The 27,684-nt window shown below is 41.6% G+C and overlaps 2 protein-coding genes across 2 annotated transcripts; both read right to left on the reverse strand.

The window, feature by feature from the left end:
- Window positions 1-19,969: 19,969 nt before the first annotated feature.
- LOC143859604 (uncharacterized) lies at window positions 19,970-20,879 on the reverse strand. The gene is made up of 2 exons (XM_077370264.1): window positions 20,768-20,879; window positions 19,970-20,448 (listed from the first exon to the last, which is right to left on the reverse strand). The coding sequence occupies exons 1-2, from the start codon at window positions 20,877-20,879 to the stop codon at window positions 19,970-19,972; spliced, it is 591 nt and encodes a 196-aa protein (XP_077226379.1).
- A 461-nt stretch (window positions 20,880-21,340) lies between these two features.
- LOC143859605 (uncharacterized) lies at window positions 21,341-22,186 on the reverse strand. The gene has a single exon (XM_077370265.1). It carries the CDS (start codon window positions 22,184-22,186, stop codon window positions 21,341-21,343), a length of 846 nt encoding a protein of 281 aa, XP_077226380.1.
- Between the last annotated feature and the right edge of the window lie 5,498 nt (window positions 22,187-27,684).

Raw genomic sequence — 27,684 nt, forward strand, 5'->3', positions numbered from 1 at the left:
TGCTTAAGTGCTTAATTCTTCCTTTTTGCTTATGCCAAAAGGGGGAGAATTTGTATAATTGATTAGATCCATTATCATATGCATTCTTGTATTATACCTTGTTGAATATATCTCATGCATATGTTGAGGGGGAGTAGTCATGATTAAATTGTCCATCTAATCCTCATAAGAGGTTCCTCCCACCTATCTAATCAATTTGGTTTGTCATCATCAAAAAGGGGGAGATTGTAAGCCCAAGGGTTCCCCATGGGTTCAGTCAATCACCTTGTTTTGATGATTAACAAATACAAATTGATTAGTCGTTTATGGACTGATCAGTTGCCTTGAGTGTTGTGTCTTAGACAGGAACTTGACATGCTTGACATGTCATATCGCCATTACACAATGCAACACAACACATGCTTGAGGATCAACATGCAAAGGAGCTTGAACACATTGGTGGCATCATCCTTGGAAGATGTTAAAGCAAGGAGCTCAAGTGAAGATCCCACAAGCAATCCAAGAACCACATTGAAGATCAAATGAAGATTGGCTCAAGAGTTCATTCAAGAGAGTGTTCAAAAGGGTAGTATGTATCACCTTTCTCTCTTGTGTTTTCTCTTGATCAAGGCACATCTTAAAACCCTTAAAAATATGTTTTTCAAAGAGACTAACACACCCTTTAAGGACTTAAATGGATAAGTGAATGGCCATGGTGGTGTACCAACATGTTGGGACCCATATGGCATTCAACACAAGAATGAACAAAACAGAGTTCCGAAGCAACAACCTGGACCAGCAACTAAATCCTATCAAAACTTATTTAAAACATTTTCAAATATTTTTGAAAATATTTTTAACAGATAGCTCTCATTTTTCTCATATCCGTAGAGTATAGAAACGTCAAAATCCGACGAGAAATGAGGGAGATATGAATTTTACAAGTTCGACACTGTTTGCTGGAAACCAGTCTCGGAACTCCGAGAATTATTCTCGGAGCTCCGAGCTCGGAACTCCGAGAACATTCTCGGAGCTCCGAGAAATGCACCAGATTCTAAATTTAAAGGCTCTGTTTGAATTCTCGGAACTCCGAGATTTGCTCGGAACTCCGAGAATTTCGCTCGGAACTCCGAGAATTTTTCTCGGAACTCCGAGAAATGTTTTTCTTCAAAAAAATATAGCCGTTGGGGTGCAACGGCTAGTTGATTTTTTGACCCAGTTTTGACTGTTTTACCCCCCAAACGGTCACATGGAGTTGGGACTTTATATATACCCATTCAAGGGTCCAAAACACTATATGAACATTGTCCAACTTCTACAAACCCTAGAAAATCACTTGTGAACTATTTTTGGGTTAAATTCTCTCACCAACCAAACTCTTTGTGTCTTGATTTGAGAAAATATTTTGAGATTGGTTTAGGCTTAAACTTGTTTATTCTTGAGAGCATCCTTGGAGCTTCAACTTGCATTGTAGCCTACATAGAGGCAAAGCTTTTATCTTCTTCTTTATTCGATCGGTGGCAAGGGCATCCGTTGTTTTTATTCCCTTGGGTGAACCGCTTAGAACTCGGCGGAGAAGGAGAGTTATTGTAAAGGTGGAAGGGCATCCTTATTTAATTCCCTTGGAGTGTAAAAGCCTCGGAGCCGGGCGTCGTGGAGGTCTCAATAGTGGAAATCCTCAAGTGCGACCTTGAGAAGAGTGGAGTAGGCCGTTTGCCGAACCACTATAAATCTTTGTGTCACTTGTGTGATTGGTATTTCTCTCACTCCCTCTCACTCTCTTATTTGATTATTTGTGCTTAGAATTGAGTGAGTAGTTAGCATTGATAATCAACCTAAATATCTTAACCTTGCTATCTAGGCTATTAAAATTACCTAATTAAGTTTGCTAATCAACAAGGGTTTTGAACGTATATTAATTTGTAATATTGTTTAAGTTCAACTATTTCAAACTTAATTAAACAAGGGATAAGTCTTGGGTGAAATCTTAGGAAAAGTTTTTAAAAGGTAAAGATTTTATAAACATCCTATTCACCCCCCCTCTAGGTTGCCAAACCAAGTCACCACTTGGATTTCAGATCTTTTAGTTCTTTCTTTCATCTTTCAAGATTTGTATTCGGGCGAGTATTCGGAGAAGCGGAGCCCTTTTTCTCCGTGGTGAGGATTGCCACCAAGGTTAAAGCAATTGTAATTGGCACCGATCTTCGCCAAGGTTAAGAAGATCAAATAGTGAAGCCATCAACGGGTTTGGTTGGTGGAGTGGAGTAGGCCTCGGGTTTGAGGACCGAACCACTTTAAATCTCGGGTGCACTCATTCTATCTCTTTGCTCTTTCATTTGCATTGCACCATTAGATTTAACTTGTATGCTTAAAATATTGTTTTTGATCTCTTAATCGGTTTAAGTTTTTCAAATTGGTAAATTCTAGTTTTCTTAAACAACCGTATTCTCCCTCCTCATAGTTGCCATTTCTAATTCAACTTGGGACCCCCTATATCGGATTTTCACTTGGTATCAGAGCCTTGGCTCTTAAAAGATTTTAAAATTTTTGTAAAAGTTATTTCAAAATCTAACTAGGGAAAGATTTTATTTGGCAACTTCTAATTGTGAAATGGCACACCAAATTGGAACCGGACTTCCGGAAGGCCATTCCACAACTAGACCTCCTTTCTTCAATGGGTCAAACTATGGACATTGGAAAACAAGGATGCGCATCTATCTTCTTTCGATAGATGTGGAACTTTGGTACATTGTTGAAAATGGATACAATGTACCTTCCAATCCTTTTGAAGAATGGAATGTGGTAGAGAAAAGGCAAGCTAATTTGAACTACAAAGCAATAAATTCCTTGTTTTGTGCCTTAGCTACCGAGGAGTTTAATAGAGTTGCTCTTTTTGATTCCGCCAAGACTATTTGGGATACCCTTGCAACTACCCATGAGGGAACATCACAAGTCAAGGATTCCAAAATAAACTTGTTAAAGAGCAAGTATGAAATGTTTAGAATGAGTCCAAACGAGAGTATTTCGGAAATGTATACTCGTTTTTCTATTATTTCTAACGAACTAGCTAATCTTGGTAAATCTTATCCTAACGATGAGCTTGTGAGTAAGTTACTTAGGTCTCTTCCTCCCCATTGGGATCCAAAGGTGACCGCGATTCAAGAGTCAAAAAATCTCAAGACTCTAACCATAGAGGAGCTTGTAGGATCTCTCATCACCCATGAGATGCTCCTTACTAGCCGACAAGAGGAAAAGAAGCCAAAGGAGAAGGAGAGGGAATTTAGATCCCTAGCACTCAAGGCTTCCAAGGAAGACTCATCAAGTGAAGCGGATAGTGACGAAGAAGAAGCTTTACGAAGATTCAAGAGCTTGTGGAGAAAGAAGCATAAGAAAGATAAGAAGAAGAAAGAGGAAAGTGATGTTGAAAGAGCCTTAAGATGCTTCAATTGCAAGAAGATTGGACACAAAAGACCGGATTGTCCACTTCTAAAATCAACTTCCTCTAAGTACAAGGGTAAGAAGGATTGGAAGAAGCATAAGGCTCTTGCCGCCGGTTGGGATGCGTTAAGCACATCGGGCAAAAGCTCAAGTGAAGGGGAAGAAAATAAAAAAGATGATCTTTGCTTCATGACAATCACCCATGAAGTTGAGGTAAACTCTAACCCCTCATATTCTTCATCTAGTAGTAAAAGTGACAGCATACCTTATGATGAATTATGTGAAACCTTGCATACCCAAATTTCCAAAAACAAAGTTCTTAAAAAATCCATTTTAAAGTTAGAAAAAGAACTTGAATTTTTGAAAAGTGATTTATCTTCTTCCATATCTCAAGAACAAGTTACACTTGAAAATCATAAACTTGAGATTAATACCCTTAAGGGTAGCTTGGATGAGAAAACTTGCCAACTTTTAAAATTTCAAAATATGGCAAGCTCCTCCAATTCTTATGAAGATGAAAGAAATGAGCTTTTAGTTCAAACATCCCATCTTCATAATGAAAATGAAAGACTTAGAATATGTTTACATGGATTTCTAAATGGAAATAAAATTATTGACATAATCCTAAGTAAAACTAGTCTTAGACCTCAACATGCTTATCATGATAGGACTAGTGTATCTAACCCTCTTGTTAGATGCCATTTTTGTGGAATGAATGGTCATTACCAATTCCAATGTGCATCCAAGAGTAGGGCTAGATGTGGGACCAAGAAATCTTGGGTTCCCAAAACCCCCATATGATGATATTCATATTGTGTAGATTAGGGGTTTTTGAACTTAAAATTGAATATATTTCATTTGTATGTTTTGTTTGATAACCCCTCTTGTATTGTAAAATTATTTTAACTAGGGGGAGTTAAAATTGAATTTTTCTTTGAAAAAGGGGGAGCTTTAAAATTGTAAATTTTAAACCCTTGTTTTTCTTACCCCTTCTTTTTGTTGATGACAAAGGGGGAGAATAATCTAGAGTAAAGTCTCTAGTGTAAGAAAAATGTGAAAAGAGTATATGCTTTGATTTGTAAATCTCTTGTGCTTGTCATCATCAAAAAGGGGGAGATTGTAAGCCCAATGGTTTTTACCTTGGCATTCCCATCTTGTTTTGATGATTCCAATACACAAGTGATCATTTATCACTAATGTGTTTGTTTGTCTAAGTTGTAGATCTTGATAAAGTAAGATCAAGGATGCTTGAATTGAAGGCCAAGAAGCCCACATTGGATCACTAATTGGAAGGCCAAAGTCATCAAGCAAGAAGTCATGAAGACTTGAAGACATGAAGAAATTAATATTGAAGACCATTTCTTAATGTAATTGATCCAAACCTAGATTAGGTTTTTAGAGGCATAATTAAGGTAATCTCACACACCCTAAATAGACAAGTGATTGTATTTGTGGAGTTCCAACACCTTGGAACCCTTATAGCAATCCCATCTTGGTTGAGAACTGGAAGCCCAAAAACAGAATTGAAAATCTGCTCTGCATAGGCTTCTCGGAACTCCGAGAGGTTTTCTCGGAACTCCGAGAATTCTCGGAACTCCGAGAATTATTCTCGGAACTCCGAGAAATGGTCCAGTAGACTTTTTCCAATTTCTGTGTGGCTTCTCGGAACTCCGAGATTTTTTCTCGGAACTCCGAGAATTCTCGGAACTCCGAGAACACTCCAACGGTCTGAAAAAGAGCCGTTTGGAATTTTGCTGGAATTACCGTAATGCCACTGAACGGTCATATTTTGTTTTTCCTATAAATATGGGTGTTCTAAACATACAAAACATCAATCCTAACACTCAAAAACTTCATTTGAATACCCAAGAGTGAATCAAGCTTCAATTGTGCCTCTCATCACCAACTCTAGGATTTGGATCATAGGCTCTCAATTGTACATCTTTTGTAACCCTTGTGAAGGGATCTTTTAGTTATTTCTTTCATCTTTCAAGATTTGTATTCGGGCGAGTATTCGGAGAAGCGGAGCCCTTTTTCTCCGTGGTGAGGATTGCCACCAAGGTTAAAGCAATTGTAATTGGCACCGATCTTCGCCAAGGTTAAGAAGATCAAATAGTGAAGCCATCAACGGGTTTGGTTGGTGGAGTGGAGTAGGCCTCGGGTTTGAGGACCGAACCACTTTAAATCTCGGGTGCACTCTTTCTATCTCTTTGCTCTTTCATTTGCATTGCACCATTAGATTTAACTTTATTGCTTAAAATATTGTTTTTGATCTCTTAATCGGTTTAAGTTTTTCAAATTGGTAAATTCTAGTTTTCTTAAACAACCGTATTCTCCCTCCTCATAGTTGACATTTCTAATTCAACTTGGGACCCCCTATATCGGATTTTCAGCCCTCCTTCATGTGGAGATCTTTGAGGATTGCAGGGGACTCGTTCCTCAGCACTATTCCCTCAGGATCGGGGTCCATAGGCTGGCGACTCTGCTGGGGAGTTCTTAAAACATTGCTTAACTCTGTAAAAATGCTATTTTTACCAATTTTAAAGAAATTTGGGTTAAAATCATTATAAATGGGAACCTTTTCTCTTAAATCCAGGGGCACCAGATAGGTGCGTAAATAAAGCAAGGGATTCACACACTGCACAACATGCATTATCATATTCTTTATTTCTTTTTATTATTTTTCATTATTATTGGCTCCACGGTATAGATACAGTACGTGCCCGAATGGGAGGTCATTACCCTGATGGCCTACTGGATCTATTTCCAAGCTACGAGCTAGTGCTGCAGCCGTAAACACTCAGTGTACCTGTGTTTACAGCAGCCGATGAGCAATGAAGCATACTATGCATAATATTTGGTGTACCTGTGTTATATATATTAAGTATGGATCATATGCGTAGTGCCCGATAGATTGAGTCAGGAGCCCTACTTTGTTTTATATATTATGTATATATCTATTTGACTTAGTGAAACTCAACTAGGAGGTGCAAGTGTTTATGTATATTACATTCATATAGGTACGAACGTGTGTTGCTTACACATGTAGAGCCTAGAGTTAGGAGCCTTTGTCCCATCTAAAGACTAGGGTAGCTCTCTTTTTGTGGCTACAAATAATGTCCTAGTACACTCACAAGTCTTTCTTGAGTCAAGATCTCCTTGACTCCGCTAGACTATATTTAGGGCTGGTGCCCCTGGTTAGGATATACGTATATGTATGTATGTATATATATATATATATATATATATATATATATATGAGAAAACGGTTCCTACACATATGTGTAGAGAGTTCTCTACACACTAGCTTAAAATACAGTGGGGGCCCACATTGTTTGGGTGATCCAAGCCATCCATTTTAAAGGCCCTCACATAGATAGGGTGTCTACAAAAAATCAGATCCATAGGATCATCCCAACCCTACGATTTGTGGAGGTAAAATGGATGTCTTTAAACCATTACAAATTAGTCCATTTTTTGCCTTCACAGTTCGAATGGTTAGGATGATCCTATGGATCTGATTTTTTGTGGACACCCTATCTATGTGAGGGCCTTAAAAATGAATGGTTTGAATCACCCAAATAATGTGGCCCCCACTGTATTTTAAGCTAGTGTGTAGATAAGTTATCTACACATATGTGTAGGAACCGTTTTCTCTCTCTCTCTCTCTCTCTCTCTCTCTCTCTCTATATATATATATATATATATATATATATATATATATATATATATATATCTATACTGATTAGTAGAATAGGGCTCTCCTCTTAGTTAGGGTTCCTTATCTAATTCAATCAATCATATCCATTCGTTTTTCTGATCCGGATCTGGTTTGTGGCTTACTTACCGTTATCATGGCCATGATCTATCCTTCGATCTTTTGGTCATCGGATCTGACCCATGAAAAGTATCAATCTCTTTATGCTCATGCATCCAAAGAGGTGAAGAATTATGCGGATTCGCAGGCGGAGAATAGGAGAGTGTTCGAGGAGTCCTTGGTGGATGCAAAGAAGCTTTATACAGATGCTCAGGCCAACCTTCAGAGGGTTACGGATGAACTTAACCAGGAAAGGGAGATCCGTGATAACCTCGAGAAGGAGCTGAATGTGGTTGCGCAGCGACAAGGAGAGATTCGGTCCAGGGCAATTGCGGAGTTTCGACAGTCCCAGGAGTACCAGACGGATATGGCCCTTCATGTCCTGGAATTTGAAGCAAAGGGGTTCCTTGATTGTCGGAATTACGTTAAGGCCATTGACTCCGAATTTCCTATCAAAAGGCTGGAGGGACCACCAGGGACCGAACTTTCTGAGGGAGAGGATTCTGAGGCGACTGAAGCGAATGTCGCGGATCCTGTGGTTGCATCTCCTTGAGTGGAATCTTCCGTTCCGCCTAGACCTGGCAAAAGTGACCCGTGCCCGCGGGTTGACCCGGCCCACCCGCAAATTTGCGGGCACGGGTCTAAGTTTTCGTGACCCGTGAAAAATCAATCCGCGGGTGACCCAACCCGCAAAAACACGGGTCGGGTCGGGTCAACCCGCGGGCACCCGCGGGCACCCGCATTTTTACAGTATGTTTAAATATTTGTGAGAATGTTATCGTCACTCACGCTGTTTGTTTTTTTATGAGGGAACTCCTCACTTTATAAAAAGTACGGTATGTCCGGCACCTTAGGATTATCCAAACTGTCCATTAGATGGGCCGTACCCTAAATAGGTTATGCTCCAAAATTATTTCCATCGGTTGATTCTAACCCTCCGATCTATAGAGGGTTAGGATCAACCCTCTAACATCAAGATTGGAGGGATAGGATCATCCTATGGAAATGATTTTTGGAGCATAACCTATTTAGGCTATGGCCCATCTAATGGACGGTTTGGATCATCCTATGGTGTGGGCCATAGCATACTTTTAATAAAGTGAGAGTGCCCAGTAGTGTTGTTAACATTTCAATGTGATTTTTATTTTATTATAATTTGCTATCAAGCTTCTCTTTTGGTAATTTCTCGGCAAGTGGGCATTGTGGGTGCACATATACGCTCATCGAAAATGTTGGTAGCAAATGTAAAAAGGTAAAAAAAAGTAATCATTACACCAGAAAAAAGTAAAATAGCGAAACTATAAAGTGTTAAATGAAAAATTACGTAGAAATGGTGATAGATTGTAAAATTACAAAAAAATACAAATAACCTGTAGAATGTTATGACAATTACAGGAAAATTATATGCTGTCAAATCAAAATAGTGATTACAATCCCATATTTGCGGCATATTTGCGGGTGCCCGCGGGTCACGAGAATTTTGACCCGCAAAAATGCGGGTCATTGGATAACCCGACCCGTATGACCCGCACCCGCATCACCCGCGGGTTGACCCGGCCCGGCCCACCCATTTGCCAGGTCTAGTTCCGCCTGTGTCCGAGTTGCGTGCAGAAGGAAACTTGGAGAAGGAAGTTTAAGGGTCGGGACTTAATGATTTTCTTTTTGCTTTTCTCAAGAACTTGTTTTGTAAAAACTTAATTTTATTTTGGTGTAGACGGAAGGGTTTGTCCTTCGAGGCAATCCATTTTTAGGATGATGTAATTGAGACGTTTTTACCTCTTATTGGTGGTGGTAAGTTCTCTACCGACCCTCATAGGATATTGGTTTATTTTTTTGAAGTAAATAGACTCTCTACCAAGCCTCTTGGGGCATAGGTTTATGGGTCATATCTTTTAAGTAAATAGACTCTCTACCGAGCCTCTTGGGGCATCGGTTTATGGGTCATATCTTTTAAGTAGATAGACTATCTACCGAGCCTCTTGGGGCATCGGTTTATGCGTCATATCTTTTTGAATTTCGACCTTAGTTCGTAGCTTGTTCGTCTTAGAGATTTATTATTGTTGGGGAGTAATCGCTCTACGAATGGAGAATACATGTCTGCACTATCACAAAGACAAAAACAAACACATAGATTTATTGAAAACACATAAAATGAAAAAGAATTACATTCTTGCCTATTGGTAGAATTTCTTCAAGTTTGATATATGCCAAGTGCGGGGAATAGGGTCGCCTTCCAGACTCTCCAACTGATATGACCCTGGTTGGAGTATGCAGAAGACGCGGTAGGGCCCTTCCCAAGTAGGAGCCAACTTCCTCGAGTTGCGAGGGTTAGAGACTTCGGCTCGTCGTAGTACCAAGTCTCCTATTTTCACTGCCCTCTCTTTCATTTTGGAGTTGTAGTATCAGGCGACTCTCTGTTGATATGCGGCCATTCAGACTCGGGCATTTTCTCGGGTTTCTTCTACAAGGTCGACACTACTTCTCAGGTGTTTGGGGTTCGCCTGTTCTTTGTATGCTTCGAGCCTTGGGGACCGGGCACCAATCTCGACCGGTATAAAAACATCTACTCCAATGGTTGGCTAAATGGTGATTCTCCTGTTGCGGTCCTCGGGGTGGTTCTATAAGCCCAGAGGAGATTTGGTAATTCTTCTGCCCATAAGCCTCGGGCGTTTTCTACGCGCTTTTTTAATCCTTGCAAGAGTGTCCGGTTGGTTACTTCAACCTGCCCATTAGCATGTGGATGGCCAACCGATGTGAATCGTTGTTCGATGCCGAGTTGCCCACAAAAGTCCTTGAACTGCCGACTTGCAAACTGGGTTCCATTGTCGGTTACGAGGACCCGCGGAATTCCGAACCTACAAATAGTATCATGGTGGAAGAAGTTTTCTGTTTCTTTAGAAGTGATCTTTTTCACTGCTTTGGCCTCGACCCATTTGGTGAAATAATCGATAGCGACATACATCATTTGGTGCCCCTTGGTCGAGTTTGGAAAAGGTCCTAGTAAGTCCATTCCCCACATGGCAAACGGGACAGGGTTGGAGATGGGTTTGTAGGGAACTGCAGGGAGACGAGGTACGGTAGTGAACTTCTGGCACTGTTCGCATTTCCTGACAAAATCTGATGCCTCTTGTTGGAGAGTCAGCCAGAAGAAACCTCGGCGGAGAATCTTGTGAGCTAATGCGTCCCCGCCCGAGTGATCATCACAGATTCCTTCGTGGACCTATCTCATGTCGAGTTCCGCAGCCGAGGGTTAGAGACATTTCAATAGTGGCCACGAGAAGTACCGCTTGTATAACGCTTATCCGTCGAAGATTGAAATTACAAGGGTGGTCCCGAATTGGCAACTAATGAGGAGGTACAAAATTAGGTTGCTAACAAGTTTTAACCTTTTTAAAAACTCAACCCAATTTTGAAGATTAAGAGATCAAGATGAAATTCAAGCACACAGGTTAAATCTAAAGGTGCAAATGCAAATATAAAGCAATAAGATAAGAGAGAGTGCACCCGAGATTTAAAGTGGTTCAGTCCTCCAAACACTAGGCCTACTCCACTCCACCAACCAAACCCGTTGATGGCTTCACTATGTGATCTTCTTAACTTCGGCGAAGATCAATGCCGATTAGAATTCTGATTGCCTTTAACCTTGGTGGCAATCTTCACCACGGAGAGTGGGCTCTGCTTCTCCAAACACTCGCCCAATACAAGTTCTTGATAAGAAAGAAAGAATAAAAAATAATCCCTCACAAGGGTTTACAAATTGTAGAAGATGTACAAATTGAGCCTAATGATCCAAATCCTAGCCTTAGAGGATGAGAGGCATAAACAAGCTTTGATTCACTCTTTAGATGTTCAAGTAGAGTTTTAGAGTGTTAGGATCTATGTTTGGGAAGTTTGGAATGCCCATATTTATAGAAAAACCCAAATATGACCCTTCAAGGGCATAGTGGTAATTCATGCGAAAATTCCCAACGGCTATAATTTTGACCGTTATAGTGTTCTCGGAGTTTCGAGAATATTTCTCGGAGTTCCGAGAAAAAATCTTGGAGTTCCGGGAATACAAACAGAAGTTGGAAAAAAGCTACTGGACCATTTCTCAGAGCTCCGAGGAATCTCTCGGAGCTCCGAGAATTCTCTCGGAGTTCTAAGAAGCCTATGTTCAGCAGATTTTCAATTCTGTTTCTTGGGCTTCCAACTTTACACCAAGTTGGGATTATTATGAGGGTTCCAAAGTGTTGGAACACCACAAAGACAATCACTTAAACATTTAGGGTGTGTGAGATTTACTTAATTTATGCCTCTTAAAATCTAATACTAAGAATGGATCTTATACATTCTAATAGATTTCGATCTTCAATAGATTCTTCAAGTCTTCATGCGTCTTGGATGTCCGATGACTTTGGCCTTCCGAATGTGGTCAAATGAGTGCTTCTTGGCCTCAATCCAAACAATCTTGACTTTAAACAATTATGATCTACAACTTAGACAATCAAACACATTAGTGATCTTAAATCACTTGTGTATTGGAATCATCAAAATAAGATGGGAATTGCCAAGGTGGGAACCATTGGGCTTACAATCTCCCCCTTTTTGATGATGACAAGCACAAGAGATTTTCCAATAAAAGCACACATTAATTTCCTTACACTAGATTTCTCTCCCCCTTTGGCATCTATAAAAAAGATGGGGTAAAATAAAAACAAAGGGATAAAATTTTCAATTTTTAAGCTCCCCCTTTTTCAAGAAAAAAGACAAACAAAGAACTCCCCCTATTTGGAAAACAAATTCAATACAAGAGGGGATATTTAAATAACTATAAAAGAATATTCAATTTTAAGAGTTAACCCCTAATCTAAACACATATGAATAGAATCATATGGGGGCTTTGGGAACCTAAGATTTCTTGGTTCCACCACAATCCCTAATCTTAGATGCACATTGGAATTGGTAATGACCATTAATTCCACAATAATGGCATCTAACATGAGGGTTAGTGTAGACACCCCATTTTGACAGTGCCCTAAACCTTCCAATTTTGTGCAAAAACCTCATCAAATGATTGAATTAGGGTCCCAAAATTCACCCTAAGCTAGGGTAGGATCCCACCAAGGTCCCTGCAAAATTTCGTCGGAATCCGAGAGCGTTTGCCTAGAGAACGAACCAAAGAGGTGTCGTGGTGCAAGTTCAGAAGGGGGGTGAGTTTATCCTGAGAGGGGGCAAATTTATCCTGGAACGGTGCAATTTTCATCCGAATGGGACATGATTCCGCGGCGCGCTCATCAAAATTTGTGCAACCGCGCGCCCATCCAATAGTAGTGCCAATATCCGCACCCTATTTTTGATATAAATATTTTGTTTAAGCTCATTTTCTAAGAAAAGAAGAAGAAAAATTCATTTTCTAGAGAGAGAAGCTCTCGGTTTTCTAGTGAGAGAAAACAGATCTCGCTCAAGCCCTATTCCGATCATCGTCTTCTCCGATCATCCTCTGCAGAAATCCGGTCAAGTTCCGAGCATATAGGTCAGTATTTTCCTTTATCTTGATATCTCCGATCTCCCAAACTTCACCTTCCTCGATCGCCCCCCATCTTCATCTATAAAAAAAACTCGATTGAGTTCTTTGAGAGGGGATTTTCATTTTTTAAAAAGGGGATCGAGAGAAAAAATGGCAGAAAGGAGCTTCCCCTACCTTCTTCTCCGATTACCTCTGGCCAACCTTCCTCTTCTCTCATCAACAACCTGTCTTTGTTGTTAGTTTGTTTCTTCACACAAGATCTTAGATCTACTTTATTAGAAACCCTAGATTTGAGGAAGAAAACCTAGATCTAAGAACCAAACCCTAACTTTCTCATGAAATTTCTCTTTTCCGATCGTCTTTCTCGATGGATTCTCCCGGATTCCGACAATCTCCAGCCAAGTTTCTTTCACTTGATTGCTTGATTTTCACTTTTGTTCTCCCTTGCTCTTTATTCTGTCCACAATCTTCTCTTATACTTTGATTAAAACCCTAGAGTACCAACTATAAGCCTCAGATTTGAGTTGTTCTGTTATCACCTTTACCTGGATTGGATTACACCTTTAAGATGAGGCCTCGAATTCTGTCTCTCCAATCTGCAACTTCGGGCCATAGATCCAACTATTACTGATATAAATCTGTGATCTGCAAAGCAAGAAAGAGATTGCTAGCCTCATTACGACAACAACTGGTTCGTCTATTTCATTATCCTCTGTTAGAAAAGAAAAGGTGCAAATTGACAATTTCTCATTTAGGTAAGTAGTTGACTTAATGTTATTCAATTTTGATTAATTATCATAATTTGTATAAATTGTTTTGGAGCTAATTTGGTTGTGTAGGATTTTGATTGATTTAAGAACTGTTATAGGTTTTCATTAATGTTATGAGTGTAAATCTTTTGTGATTAGCAAAAATTTTCTCTATGTCTTCATAATATTGCTTTGATGTTCCATCTAATGAAACACAATTTTTCTTAAAAATTTATCTATTTGTGTTTGATTCTAATACTATTAAGAATCAATAGTGGTCTTTTGTGACATAATAAAATCTACTTTTGAGTGTTTATCTTATAAGGCTTTGCTATGATTTTGTATAGAAATTGTTCCTTTTTAATCACTTCATCACTGAAATTTGTGTACAATTGGCAGATTTTGGTTTTCTTAATGGCATTTAGCAAATATAGTGGTGTTTGTATCAGTTATCCTAGTATCCTTGTTTTGGCCTTTGTATAGTATATATTGTGTAGAAGGGATTTGAAGCTAAGCACTAGCATTGTCATGCTTTGACCTCATTTATGAGAGCCTTTCATGAGATTCTTTTTTGCGCAATCAGTACAAAATGTGGTTTAATTATATATATCATAATACTCTAGTGTTCACATCATCACAGTTCGAAGGTAGCAGTATTCTGTTACTGTGTTCTTTAGTAGTTGTTCTTCCAGGTCTTTTTACATACATAATATTAATACTTTAATGGAGATATGATCATATTCCCAGCAGTTGAATATTGTAATTGGCTGAATGGTTCCATTGATATGTGTAAAATGGGTTATTACTGATAGGAGATATCATATGTTTATAAATGCTGGAATTTATACATGCTCTGAAATGTTTGTCGTCATACCTTATTGGTCACAGTTAGAATGATTTTGTACTTCACTATCGAATCATTATGGCTTCAATTTTCAGCTAATCGTATGTCCTAATTCATATTTGCACTTCTGTTGTAACATAAATAATGTTGACAAAGACTTGTTTATAAGATGTTCATAATATTATATAATCTTTCTCCAGGGTAGTTATAATTGATTTTTTTTTAGAAACTTTATGGTTAGTAAAATGTGTTTATGAATGCTGTTTATTTTGGGTCAGAAGTGGAATAGGTGAATCTTATTAGGTGAATTAGGTAATATTGATGTATTCATACATTACTTTTTTTTTAGAAAAAAGAGAATGAACTTCTTTAATTTTTAACCATCATATAAATTCGGTCCCTTTCTTTAGTTACATATAGGTTTTGGAAACTCTATGTAAAAAAATACAAATAACCTTGTGAGGGCGATGAAGGCGTTAGCCCAAGCCCAGTCTTAGAGAAATTTACCTGATGTGGTAGTACCCTCTGCTCTTATCTCCATTTCTTTAGGTATAGAGTTTGCAATCTTTTAGATGCCCTTATACTTTAGGTAATTCATTCATCGCAGGGGCGATGAAGGCGATAGCCCAAGCCCATCATTAGGGGACTTGCTTAGTCTAAGTAACACTCCCCTCTTTTGTTTGAAAGACTCGCCTAGTCTTTTAGATGTTCATTCATTAAATCTTAGGTCCCCATTCATTGCAAGGGCAATGAAAGAGACATCTTGAGCCCACCTTTTAAGGAGACAAGCTATGTCTCAGCAGATAGTCAATACCCTTTAGGGAGACAAGCTATGTCTCAATAGATAGTTCTATCCTTTAGAGACAAGCTTTGTCTCATTAGTGAGTCCATCCCTAGGAGACATGCCATGTCTCATTAGTACATCTCTTAGAGTCATTTGTTTGAGAGTCAGTCCTTTAGCATAGGAATCCGTTCTTAGCTAGAGCAGTCTTTCAGTTTCAGGAGTCAGTCCTATCATCATAGGGGTTAGGATTCTTCTCAACCTCTCATTAAATCATGTGATCTTATCCACTCTTGCAAGGTATAGGATGCTGTCCAATCCTTGCAGAGCAGTGATTTTGTCCAATTCCCTCGCAAAGCATAGGATGCTGTCCAACCTCTGCGAGATATCAGGAGTCTGTCCTACCCTTATGATGATAGGATTCTGTCATGTTGAGTCAAAAACATCAAAAACATCTGAAAAATCCAAAAACATTCTAAATGTCTAGTCATTAGGAGAGTATTAGGAAAGTCTATTTCCGAACTATGTTGGCTTGATCCCTTCCCATAGGGTACGTAGTGCAGCTTGAGATCTTTATCCCAAGTCCAGCCAAACCTTTAAAAATAAGCATTTCAAACCTTCCAAAAATACAAAAATTCTTCAAAACCTTTTAAAAAATATCTTCCCCTAGAGTTAGATTCTGTCCTAGATATATGGGATGTTTTAGAGTTAGGAGTTTATCCTGATTTGTATTGATATGGTGTGTCCTGTCGTGTGAGTGTCCCTAGAGTTAGGAGGCCTCGAGTTGTTCGGTTAGATATTTAGTCGAACCGATGGCTAGACTATGAAGCATATAGTCAGCCCGTGGTTTTCTTTAGGATGCACAGCTTAGTTACATATAGGATGTAGGGCCCACCTGCATTAGCTTAAGGCTAATCAACTTGTATTAGTTAGGGCATATAGAGAGTTTTAAAAATTACAATTCACATGAACTTAAGCAATTGTACAAAAAGCTTTAAAAATCAGTCGAGTCTAGTGGATCGAGTCTAGGATAGCGGTTCTAGATGGTTAGGCATCGTAGTATAGAATAGGTCATCGAACTATGTCGACTCTGATTCTTCCCGAGGCCGGCATACGTAGAGCAGCTGGGATGGACGGCCATCTTGGTCCGAGTCAAGTCTTGCATTAGAGTTTTAGGATTCTTTTTGTCCAGTCATGTATCGAATTGAATTGTGTTGTATGTTTTGCTATGCTTTCTTACTTTCATGTACAGATCTTATACTTTTAGCTGTAGCATGCATGTGTTTGCACACCAGAACTTAGACACCAATTAGGTATGACACTCTTAACCTAGTTATTCTCAAGTGACACTTATTTCATTTCTTTTATTTATGCTTATTATTTTTATCTCCGAGACACGCATGATTAGATAGACGTCTTCTCGGAGATATTCGTTCCCATTTCATATGATTTTGGCCCAAAACTCTTCAAAATCAATAAGTAAATGGCATAAGAGACCAGGTGTTTGCATTTGGGCGGATGAGGTGCTCTTCGGACCTTCCAAATTCGTAATCAGGCACGAACCTTATTTTATATCTCTGGTTATCTGTTGCAACAGAGCATAGTATGGGATCCTGGGCCTAATTCCTTGGATGACGACTCTTCTTTGTTTAAGGAACGCCTCGAATCTGGGCTAGTCCCCGAATCGAGAGGTATCTCACCTTTGCATCGCCACTCATGCTGTGAGCGGCACTTCTTTCGAGAGTTCCTTGGTAGAGCTCTCCATTCACATGGATGATCTGTAGAGAGAGACTTTCTGTCTCGTGGAGGCTAGTCCCCCGCCTCTCTCGGATCGGGGTCCACAATTAGATAGACTAGTCCTATCATAAATTGCATGATTAGGTCTTTGACTAGTCTTCTTTAAGATTATGTCAATAATTTTGTCACCATTTAGGAATCCATGGAGACATAATCTTAACCTTTCATTTTCATTATGAAGATGTGTTATTTGATTTAAAAAATCATTAGTTTCATCTTCATAAGATTTGGAAGAGCTTGCCACATTTTGTAATTGGCAAGATTTCTCATCCAAAATACCCTTAAGGGTTTCAATCTCAAGTTTAAAATTTTCAATTTTTACTTTAGCTTGAGATATGGAAGAGGAAGATTCATTTATCAAAACATCAAGTTCATTTTCTAATTTGGAAATAGATTTCTTTTGAACTTTATTTTTTGAAATTTGAGAATGCAAGGTTAAGGATAATTCATCAAAAGATATTTTTTCACTATCACTACTTGATGAACTACAAGAGGGGTGAGAATTTACCTCTTCTTCATGGGTGAATGCCATGAGGCAAATATCATCTTTTTTATCTTCCCCTTCGCTTGAACTTTTGTCAGAGGTGCTAGTAGCATCCCAACTGGCGGCAAGAGCCTTGTTCTTCTTCCAATCCTTCTTTCCCTTGTACTTTGAGGAAGATGACTTGAGAAGTGGACAATCCGGTCTTTTGTGTCCAATCTTCTTGCAATTGTAGCATCTTAAAGCTCCCTCAACTTCACTTTCTTCTTTCTTCTTCTTTTTATCCTTTTTATGCTTCTTTCTCCGTAAGCTTTTAAATTTCCTTAAAGCTTCTTCCTCATCGCTATCCGCATCACTTGATGATGAGTCCGTCTTGGAGGCCTTTAGAGCTAGAGAACGACTTTCTCTTTCTTTCTCTTTCGGCTTCTTCTCTTCTTGTCGGCTAGTGAGGAGCATCTCATGGGTGATGAGAGATCCTACAAGCTCCTCCATAGTTAGAGTCTTGAGATCTTTTGATTCTTGGATGGCGGTGACTTTTGGGTCCCAATAAGGAGGAAGTGACCTAAGCAATTTACTCACAAGCTCATCAGTAGGATAAGATTTACCAAGATTTGCTAATTCATTAGATATTTTAGAAAATCGGGTACACATTTCGGAAATACTTTCATTTTGACCCATTCTAAACATTTCATATTTGCTCTTTAATAAGTTTATTTTGGAATCCTTAACTTGTGATGTTTCCTCATGGGTAACGGCAAGTGTATCCCAAATAAGCTTGGCGGAATAAAAAAGAGCTACTCTATTGAACTCCTCCGTAGATAAGGCGCAAAACAAAGAGTTTATAGCTTTGTAATTTAAATTTGCATGCCTTTTATCTTCAACATTCCATTCTTCAAATGGCTTGGAAGGCAAAATGTATCAATTTTCAACAATATGCCAAAGTTCCACATCTATCGAAAGAAGATAGATGCGCATACTTGTCTTCCAATGTCCATAGTTGGTCCCATTAAAGAAAGGAGGGGTAGTTGTGGAATGGCCTTCCAGAAGTCCGGTTCCATTTATGTTTGCCATTTCAGAAATAGAAAGTTGCCAAAGATCTTATGATCTTTCCCTTGTTTGAAATTTTAAAGAAAAATTTACCAAAGATTTTTAAGAAAAGAAAATCTTTTAAGAGCCAAGGCTCTGATACCAAGTGAAATTACAAGGGTCCCGAATTGGCAACTAATGAGGAGGTAAAAAATTAGGTTGCTAACAAGTTTTAACCTTTTTAAAAACTCAACCTAATTTTGAAGATTAAGAGATCAAGATGAAATTCAAGCACACAAGTTAAATCTAAAGGTGCAAATGCAAATATAAAGCAATAAGATAAGAGAGAGTGCACCCGAGATTTAAAGTGGTTCGGTCCTCCAAACGCGAGGCCTACTCCACTCCACCAACCATACCCGTTGATGGCTTCACTATGCGATCTTCTTAACTTCGGCGAAGATCAATGCCGATTACAATTCCGATCGCCTTTAACCTTGGTGGCAATCTTCACCATGGAGAGTGGGCTTTGCTTCTCCGAACACTCGCCCAATACAAGTTCTTGATAAGAAAGAAAGAACAAAAAACAATCCCTCACAAGGGTTTACAAATTGTAGAAGATGTACAAATTGAGCCTAATGATCCAAATCCTAGCCTTAGAGGATGAGAGGCATAAACAAGCTTTGATTCACTCTTTGGATGTTCAAGTAGAATTTTAGAGTGTTAGGATCTATGTTTGGGAAGTTTGGAATGCCCATATTTATAGAAAAACCCAAAAATGACCGTTCAAGGGCATAGTGGTAATTCCTGCAAAAATTTCCAACGGCTATAATTCTGACCGTTATAGTGTTCTCGGAGTTCCGAGAAAAAATCTCGGAGTTCCGGGAATACAAACAGAAGTTGGAAAAAAGCTACTGAACCATTTCTCGGAGCTCCGAGGAATCTCTCGGAGTTCCGAGAAGCCTATGTTCAACAGATTTTCAATTCTGTTTCTTGGGCTTACAACTTTACACCAAGTTGGGATTGTTATGAGGATTCCAAAGTGTTGGAACACCACAACTTTAGGGTGTGTGAGATTAACTTAATTTATGCCTCTTAAAATCTAATACTAAGATTGGATCTTATACATTCTAATAAACTTCGATCTTCAATAGATTCTTCAAGTCTTCATGCGTCTTGGATGTCCGATGACTTTGGCCTTCCGAATGTGGTCAAATGAGTGCTTCTTGGCCTCAATCCAAACAATCTTGACTTTAAACAATTATGATCTACAACTTAGACAATCAAACACATTAGTGATCTTAAATCACTTGTGTATTGGAATCATCAAAATAAGATGGGAATTGCCAAGGTGGGAACCATTGGGCTTACAAAGATGTAATGGGCGGCTTTGGCGATCAAGCGTCGGGCCTCTTTTCTATCAGGGGTTAAAGTGCCGTCTCTTAAGTAGTGCACTATCGGGTCCATCCAACTAGACTCTTCTTCGATTTGTAGGATTTCCTTTCTCTCGACACTAGGTCGGGAGAGAATCTCGGTGAAGACGTTTCCTGATTAAACTATGCCAGATGACGCCATTTTGGAGAGTGTGTCTGCACGGGCATTCATGGTTCGGGGGATTTGTACTATTTGGAATTCTTCGAAGGCAGAGATCTCCTTACGCACCTTTTCTAGGTACTTGATCATTCGTTCTTCTTTAGCTTCACTAAAACCGTTGACTTGGCTCACGACCAGTTGCGAGTCACTATGTGCTCTGACTCGGTTGGCGCGTAACTCTGCAGCAAGGGCCATTTCAACGATTAAAGCTTCATAATCCGCTTCATTGTTCGAGGCTTTGAAGTCCAGCTTCAGGGCATATTCTTTGAGGAAGTTGTCAGGTCCTGATAAAACCAATCCAGCGCCACTGCCCCCAGCGGTGGCGGAGCCGTCAACATATAACATCCATAGAGGATTTTGGGCCAGAGAGCCAGGAGCCGGGTCCTCAGTGAAGTCATCTTGTTTTTCCGGTTCGTCCACCGGTGCCGTACGTTCAGCTATAAAGTCCACGAGTACTTGGGATTTGATCGCATGCTATGGCTTTATCTGAATGTCAAATTCCCCCAACTCAACTAACCAATTAATTAGTCGGCCCGAGGTGTCGGGCTTCTGCAATATCTTTCGAAGAGGTTGGTTGGTTAGGACTGTAATGGGATTAGCCTGAAAATATGGACGGAGTTTTCTCGCAGATATGACGACAGCAAAGGCGAAATTCTCAATCGCTTGTTACCGCGCTTTGGTGTCATGGAGTACTCTACTGACATAATAAATGGGTTGCTCCATTTTTCCATCCTACCAGACAAGTATGGAACTTACCGCAGTGGGTTCGACAGCTAGGCATAGGTATAAATCTTCCCCCGGTACCGGCTTTGAGAGTAACTAAGGCATTTGGAGATATGCCTTTAGTTGGTCGAAGGCGGTCTAACATTCCTCTTTCCACTGAAAATCTTTCACGCCTTAGAGGGTTTTGAAGAATGGCAGGCATCTTTCGTCAGATTTAGACATAAACCTGCTGAGGGCCGCGACTCTGCCTGTGAGCCTCTGCACATCTCGGACTTCCTTCGGTGCCATCATTTCTAGTAATGCTTTTATTTTCTCGGGATTGGCCTCAATTCCTCGCTGGCTGACCATGAAGCCTAGGAATTTTCTGGAGGTAACCCCAAACGCGCACTTGGTGGGGTTCAACTTCATTTGGTTTCGGCAGAGTACAGTTAAGGCCTCTTCAACGTCGGCAATGTGGCTCTGTGCTTTGAGGATTTTGACGAGCATGTCATCGACATACACCTCCATGTTTCTTCCTATTTGTTCGGCGAAGATCTTATTGACCAATCGTTGGTACATGGCACCAGCGTTCTTGAGGCCAAAAGGCATGACCTCGTACCAAAACAATTATTGGTCAATGACGAAGGAGGTTTTCAGAATGTTGGGTCCGTTCATTTGTATCTGGTTGTAGCCGGAGAAGGCACCCATGAAGCTCAGCATTTCATGTCCGGCGGTAGCGTCGATGAGATGATCGATCCTTGGTAACGGGTAACAGTCCTTTGGGCACGCTTTGTTAAGATCCATAAAATCTTTACAAATTCGCCATTTTTCGTTAGACAATGGCGAGCCACTCCGAGTACAATGGCGAGCCATCACTACGATGGCGAGCCACTCAGGGTAACGAATTTCCCTTATGAACTTGGCCTCAGGAAGCTTTTCCACTTCTTCTTTGATGTGCTTTTGTCTTTCGGCGGCAAAATTACATTTCTTTTGTTTGACCAGCTTGTAATTCGGGTCCACGTTCAACTTGTGGACCGCTACGTCGGAGGAAATTCCCTGCATGTCGGAGGCCGACCAGGCGAAGATATCCGAGTTAGTTTTTAAGAAATTGACAAGTTTGGTTTTAAACTTACCTGTCAGGAGAGAACCTATCTGGATGGTTTGTTCATCGGATTCGGGGAACAGAGGAATCTTTGTAAGTTCCTCGACCGGTTCTCCCCGCTTTACTTCGACTCGAGGGTCGGGACTGCCGATTGAGAATGTTTCTTTTGCGGCCCTCCTCTTTTTTAGCAGGGCGGCATAACATTCACGAGCTTTCTCCTGATCGCTGACGACTTCTTCGATGCCGATCCTTGTGGGGAATTTTATTTTCAAGTGGGCAGTAGAAACTACTGCCCCCAGTTCGTTCAGTGCTGGTCGTCCGATGATACCATTATAGGCAGAAGGGACGCAGACTATCACGAAGGTTTGCATTATGGTTCATTGAGTAGGGTAAGTTCCAAATGTGACGGGGAGTTTGATTTTCCCCCGCACTTTGACCTCTGCTCCGGAGAATCCATAGATAGACCAATCCACCGGTTCCAGTCTGTCTTTATGGATGTGCATCTCGGTGAAAGCATCCTGGTGGAGAACGTTGACAGAGCTTCCATTATCCACCAGAATTCGACTTACATTGAAATTGGCGATGGCGAGCCGAATGACCACAGCGTCGTCATGCTGTCGATCTATCTTTCCATAGTCTTTCTAGGTAAAAGTGATGGGCACGCTGTCGCTTGGGTCTGATTTTGACTTTTTTTGGGGGGGGGGGGTGGTGGTTCCATAGAGTTGATCTGTCCAGCATATCGGGTGCATCCTTCCACGGTCGGTCCACCAGAAGCGGGATCACTGTAATGGTGTCAATATTCCCGGTGTTCTTAGGCACTTCTTCTTGATCCGAAGCTCTTTGTCTGCTACCTTCCACTTAGAGGCCGGGCGAACGTCGATGTTCATCTAGTCAGTGTACTTCGGATCTGGGTCGCTGGTGGTTCTTTGGAGGGTTTTGAAGGTAACGATCGATCTGACCAAGTCCCGCAAGTCTTTCAATTTCATTCTTAAGATGATAACAATTGTCGGTGGTGTGCCCATGATCTTGGTGGAAATGACAATATTTACTAGAATTTTTTCCCTTTCATGCATTTCGCCTTCTTTCGGGCCAATGTATGGGTTCCCTATTACGAATTTCGTACATGATATTTGACACGGTGGTGTTCAACAGAGTATAGTTGACCCTTTCAGGATGGGGATTAGGGGTGCGACGATTCTGGCGGTCGCTGTGTCGTGCTTGTTTGTGATTTGGTCTCGATCTAAAATCGTCTTTCTGCTTCTCACTTCCTCGGTGCTCTCCATCTCTTTCTCCATGGCAAAAGATTCCTCATTATTGATATACCGATCCGCAGTGGACATGAGTTCTTGGAGGTCTCGAGGGGGGTTCACATTCAGGGCTGGTGAAGTTCGGTTCGTTTATCTGGTGAAGTTCTACGCCGAACCGACCAATGAACCTCCAGAGCGTTTCGTCCCTTCCTTGTCTCAAAGTCAGAAGAGTGTCAGCTGGGTTCCTTCGAGGCTGACTGTTAACAAAATAGGCGACAAACTCCTTCCCTAGTTCGTGAAAAGACTCGATAGAGTTAGGCCTTAATCGACTGTACCAGTTACTGGCATATTTCTTTAGGTAGGCGGAGAAGGCCTTGCACATTGTGGCGTCAGAAGCATTCCTGATTACCATCACACGGTGGTAAGCTTGAAGGAACTTAAGAGGGTCGGACGACCCGTCATAGAGGTCCAATCGAGCCATGTCAGAATTCGTAGCAACGACAACATTGTTGATTCTTGGGACGAATGGAGAAGCGATCTCGCTATCCCATTCTGCCAGGAGGTCTGGGTCACAGGGCGCCTTCACTTGCTGTTGGAGTTCTCTTATCTGGCGTTGGAGATCAGCCATGATAGTGGGATTTTCTTCCGCTCAGCCGTTTCTCGTCGAGCTCTCTCTCGGTGGAGGTATCTGATCATCAACTTGATGACCCAAATTTGTGGGTTCCACCATTGGGCCATTGCGTCTTCAATGGCGATTATCACGACGACGGTCGGATGGCGGGCTGGTGATTGATGCAGATCCTTGTTGATGCTAGCGTGGTCTTTGATTCCGAGGATTTCGTCCTTCTCAGGATTCTTGCTCCTCTGAAATTTTGGCGGGAGGGATTCCCTCGCCCAGTGGGTTTACAGGGGGGTGGTGCCGCACTTCCTGGAGGGCGGCTGCAACATCTCCGAGTTGTTGTGTAAACTGGTTGAAGGCGGTCATAGTAACTGGAGCATCGCCGGAGACAACCATTTCTCACGTCTCTTCTTGCTGTCCTCGGTCTCACGCTGACTGGCTTGGCTTCTTGTAACTATTCCACCGTTACGTTGGGAGGTTGCTTTCGACTTTGGCATAGACGTTCCCACGGATGGCGCCAATTTGATGACGCCCAGAATCTGACTGCACAAACTAGCTTGGCAGAACCTGGAATCCTGCGCTCACAGAAAAAGCGTCAGTGGGCCAGGAGTTGTGGCTCTGAACGGCCACTTCGACACTCAAGTCAGAGATAGGCAATCACAAACAATGGATGATGAATGGGGGAGGGCCAAGTCAAGTTATCAGACCAAATAAGGAGAAGGAGAAGGAGAAGGAGAATTGACTGAATGCCTTTGCTTGAGTGCGTAGACCCCTCTTTATAGGGGAGGAGACCCACGATCTTAGAGATATCAATTCGGCCTTTAATTTAGCCTATGTGGAGCGTGATGGATGGAGAATAAGATCGTGAAGATATGATTTCCAACGATTCTGGGCGGAGATCTTGGACGGTGGCCTAGGCGGGATGTTTCGAATTTGAATATTGCACCTTGCGTGTAACAGTAGTTCGGATTGGTCGCATAATGGCGAGATTCCCGCGATTGTGTTTGACTCCTCCTGAGGTTCGTTACCGTATGAAGGTGTAATCTTATGGGTATGATTTGTTAATGAGTGTTGCTTGTGGAGGTTGACGTGACCTAGTCAAGCGGTGAAGGATGGATTCGAGGGTCGGTACCGTGTATACCGATTTTACCCCTAACAAGTGTATAACCTTTTTACGGTGTGGCACAACAAATGAACTGGTTGGATCATCCTATGAAGTGGGCCCCATTGTACTTTTTGCAAAATACTGAACTTTACACCTACACACCATATAAAATCTCCCCACATATCTATCTTTTTTTTTATATAGGTAAGCTAGTGTTTGGCGGGGACCCCTACCGGTTTATTTGATAAGGAGAAAGATGATACAGTATAATGCACAAAAGACACCCTAACTTGGAACATGTGAGAGTAAGGGAAACAACCTCAGCACATATGAGCGACGAACACCATTAAGACTAAGAAATCTAAATGCTCAATCCTTGTGAGTTACATAATCACCTAATTTGGTAAGGAAATATTGGGCTCTTTGTGAGCGTCTTGGCCAATTCTTCTTGTGAGCTTCCTGCCATGATTCATTTGATTCCTAAGTTCCGGTTTCTCTTCTTCACAATCCTCCTGCTCGACTAGAATCACACGGACTTGGCATTCATCTGCCTAAGATACTTTCTTTTTTTGTGCAACTTTGGGACCTTTCGTGTTTGATGGATTGTCTTCCTTTTCTGAGGAGGATTCCGATAAGGAAGGACCCTCTCCCTCCAGGGTCGGAGTGGTCTTCCGATTCAGTGTCCTCATTCTCTATTGGACCCAAATTATCTCTATTTGGTTATGCTAGGACAATCCTTTCTTCTTCTTCCTCTAGAATTTGATTTCCATTGCTGTGGTTTGGGGAGTGTAATATAAATTGAGTCGTGTTTTAGTCAATCAAATTTGTTTCTCACTTTTATTCTCTGTCTCTTGCTTTTCATTATTGGGCTTATTTGGATCTAATCTTCTCTCTAGGTAAAATAAAATGGCTGCTGGGAAACGTTTTTGAATAGACCTTTTTCCCGGTTTTGGATTGTTAGAATCAGGAATGCGGTTCTGTTCCGATTACTATTATGTATTGGAAAAAAATATAATAAGATTTGGGAAATGATAAATGCGCCCCTTTTCATTACTTGGGACACCCAGGTGCACTTTATCTATGACTGCAAAGAGGCAGCTGTACATCACTTGGTAAGGATTGAAGGGACCCGATTGCCACCGTACACTGCATCTGGGTGTCCCAAGTAATGAAAAGGGGTGCATTTATCATTTCCATAAAAATTTCATTAAAAAATTAATAAAAAATTAATTCCAATGAGGACGAATCAGAGTACCACCTCTAGGAGCAAAACAGATTCCGGCATTTTTTCTTTCTTTCTTTAGTTTAGCCCAGGTGTTATTTTCCCCTCTGATTCCTTTTAATTTTTGTTTGAACAAAATGCTGGAATCAGGTTGAACCAGAATAGAATGATTCCAACTCCTGATTTTGGCAATCCATATGCACCCAATTTTTCCATTTTAACCTGATGGGGTGTAAAAACTCCAGCCACTCACAGGCTGCCACCTGTCCCAGAGCAGGTGAACTCCAGCCACTCACAGGCTGCCACCTGTCCCAGAGTAGGTGAACTCCAGCCACTCACAGCCTGCCACCTGTCCTGGAGTAGGTGAACTCCAGCCTCTTACAGGCCGCCATCTGTCCTGGACACCTGTCCAGGACACCTCACCAGGTTTTCCCTATAAAAAGGGATTCAAAGCTCAAACCAATGGGTAATGCGAAAATCCCTTCTCTCCCTAAACTCTTAGACATCTCCCCTTCACTCCTGCTCATACTGACTTGAGTGTCGAAGGGCCTGTCCGGAGTAAAACCCGGTCTGGTCTTCTGACCTCGCTTGCCTTGTGCAGGACTCAGCCCTCATAGCAGGACTCAGCTCCCCTAGTCATCCAGCTCAGCTCTTACATCACTGCTGTACCTGTTACCGATTTTAGGTCTAACAGATTGGCGCCATCCGTGGGACCCCAGAACTAAAGCTGTCTTTACACCCCACTCACAAAAATGGCAGGACGCAAGAGTACGCGGATGCCTACTGCGCGGGCGCGGACTACCCAAACCGCGCTACCCCGCAGGACCCGGAGCGAGCGAATTGCATCACTAGTAGTAGCAGCTTCTGCTACAGCAGAGCAGAGCCCGGCTCGCTCAGAACATCTGAATCCCTTGTCCACCCCGGAGCAGGTTCAAGCTCTATTTCAGCAGATGACAGCCCTCGTTGGGCAGTACCAGCAACTACTTCAACTGCCCCCTCAACCTCCCCCAGAGGCTCCGCGATCTGTCCAAGGAAGGCCAGACGTCCACAGGGGAGAGTCATCACACCATGGTGAGGGCCGAACTCATCATTCCACCAGACAAGTCCCTCACCCCACGACGAGGCATGCCCAAACAGAGCCTCATCACCGTGAAAGGTCGCGGTCCCCCTCCGACAGAGGCGCCGAGCTCATCAAGATCGTGCGCCACCGGCGAAACCTCGACCTGGTCGTATGAGTCGGGAGAGCCAATCCGGCTCCGCGGCGAGCCAGTCTGTGGAAAGGATCAGGTCCTTGGACCACAGGACGGATCCGCTGCTACAGAGAATGGAGGAGATGGACCATCGGATAGAGGAACTGGCGAAGGACCAGAGCCGGCCCGTCTCCAGGGCGTTCTCAAGTAGGACGCCATTCACTGATGATGTTCTGGGTGCCCCAGCACCCAGAGGGTTTAAAATGCCCGCCGTCCCTCAGTATGACGGCACTACAGACCCCGTGGACCACTTGGAGACGTTCAGAACAATTATGCTCCTGCACGGAGCTTCCGATGGCTTTCTTTGCAGAGCGTTTCCAACGACGCTAACTGGCGCAGCAAGAGACTGGTATTCCAGGATCAAACCGAACTCCATCAACAATTTTGATGATTTTGGAGAGGATCTTGTCCGCCACTTCATGAGCA

Source organism: Tasmannia lanceolata, unplaced genomic scaffold (assembly GCF_043159265.1).
Source record: "Tasmannia lanceolata isolate RefF3 unplaced genomic scaffold, GAP_Taslan_0.1 ptg000035l, whole genome shotgun sequence".
Lineage (NCBI taxonomy): Eukaryota > Viridiplantae > Streptophyta > Magnoliopsida > Canellales > Winteraceae > Tasmannia > Tasmannia lanceolata.

What these genes read in the sequence shown, in the direction of transcription:
- LOC143859605 (XM_077370265.1), bottom strand. Translation starts at nt 22,186, where the DNA reads ATGCAAACCTTCGTGATAGTCTGCGTCCCTTCTGCCTATAATGGTATC.
- LOC143859604 (XM_077370264.1), bottom strand. Translation starts at nt 20,879, where the DNA reads ATGTTAGACCGCCTTCGACCAACTAAAGGCATATCTCCAAATGCCTTA. An exon ending in TAGCTGTCGAACCCACTGCG is followed by an intron (nt 20,449 to 20,767) that starts GTAAGTTCCATA and finishes TGGACTTTATAG; the next exon opens with CTGAACGTACGGCACCGGTG.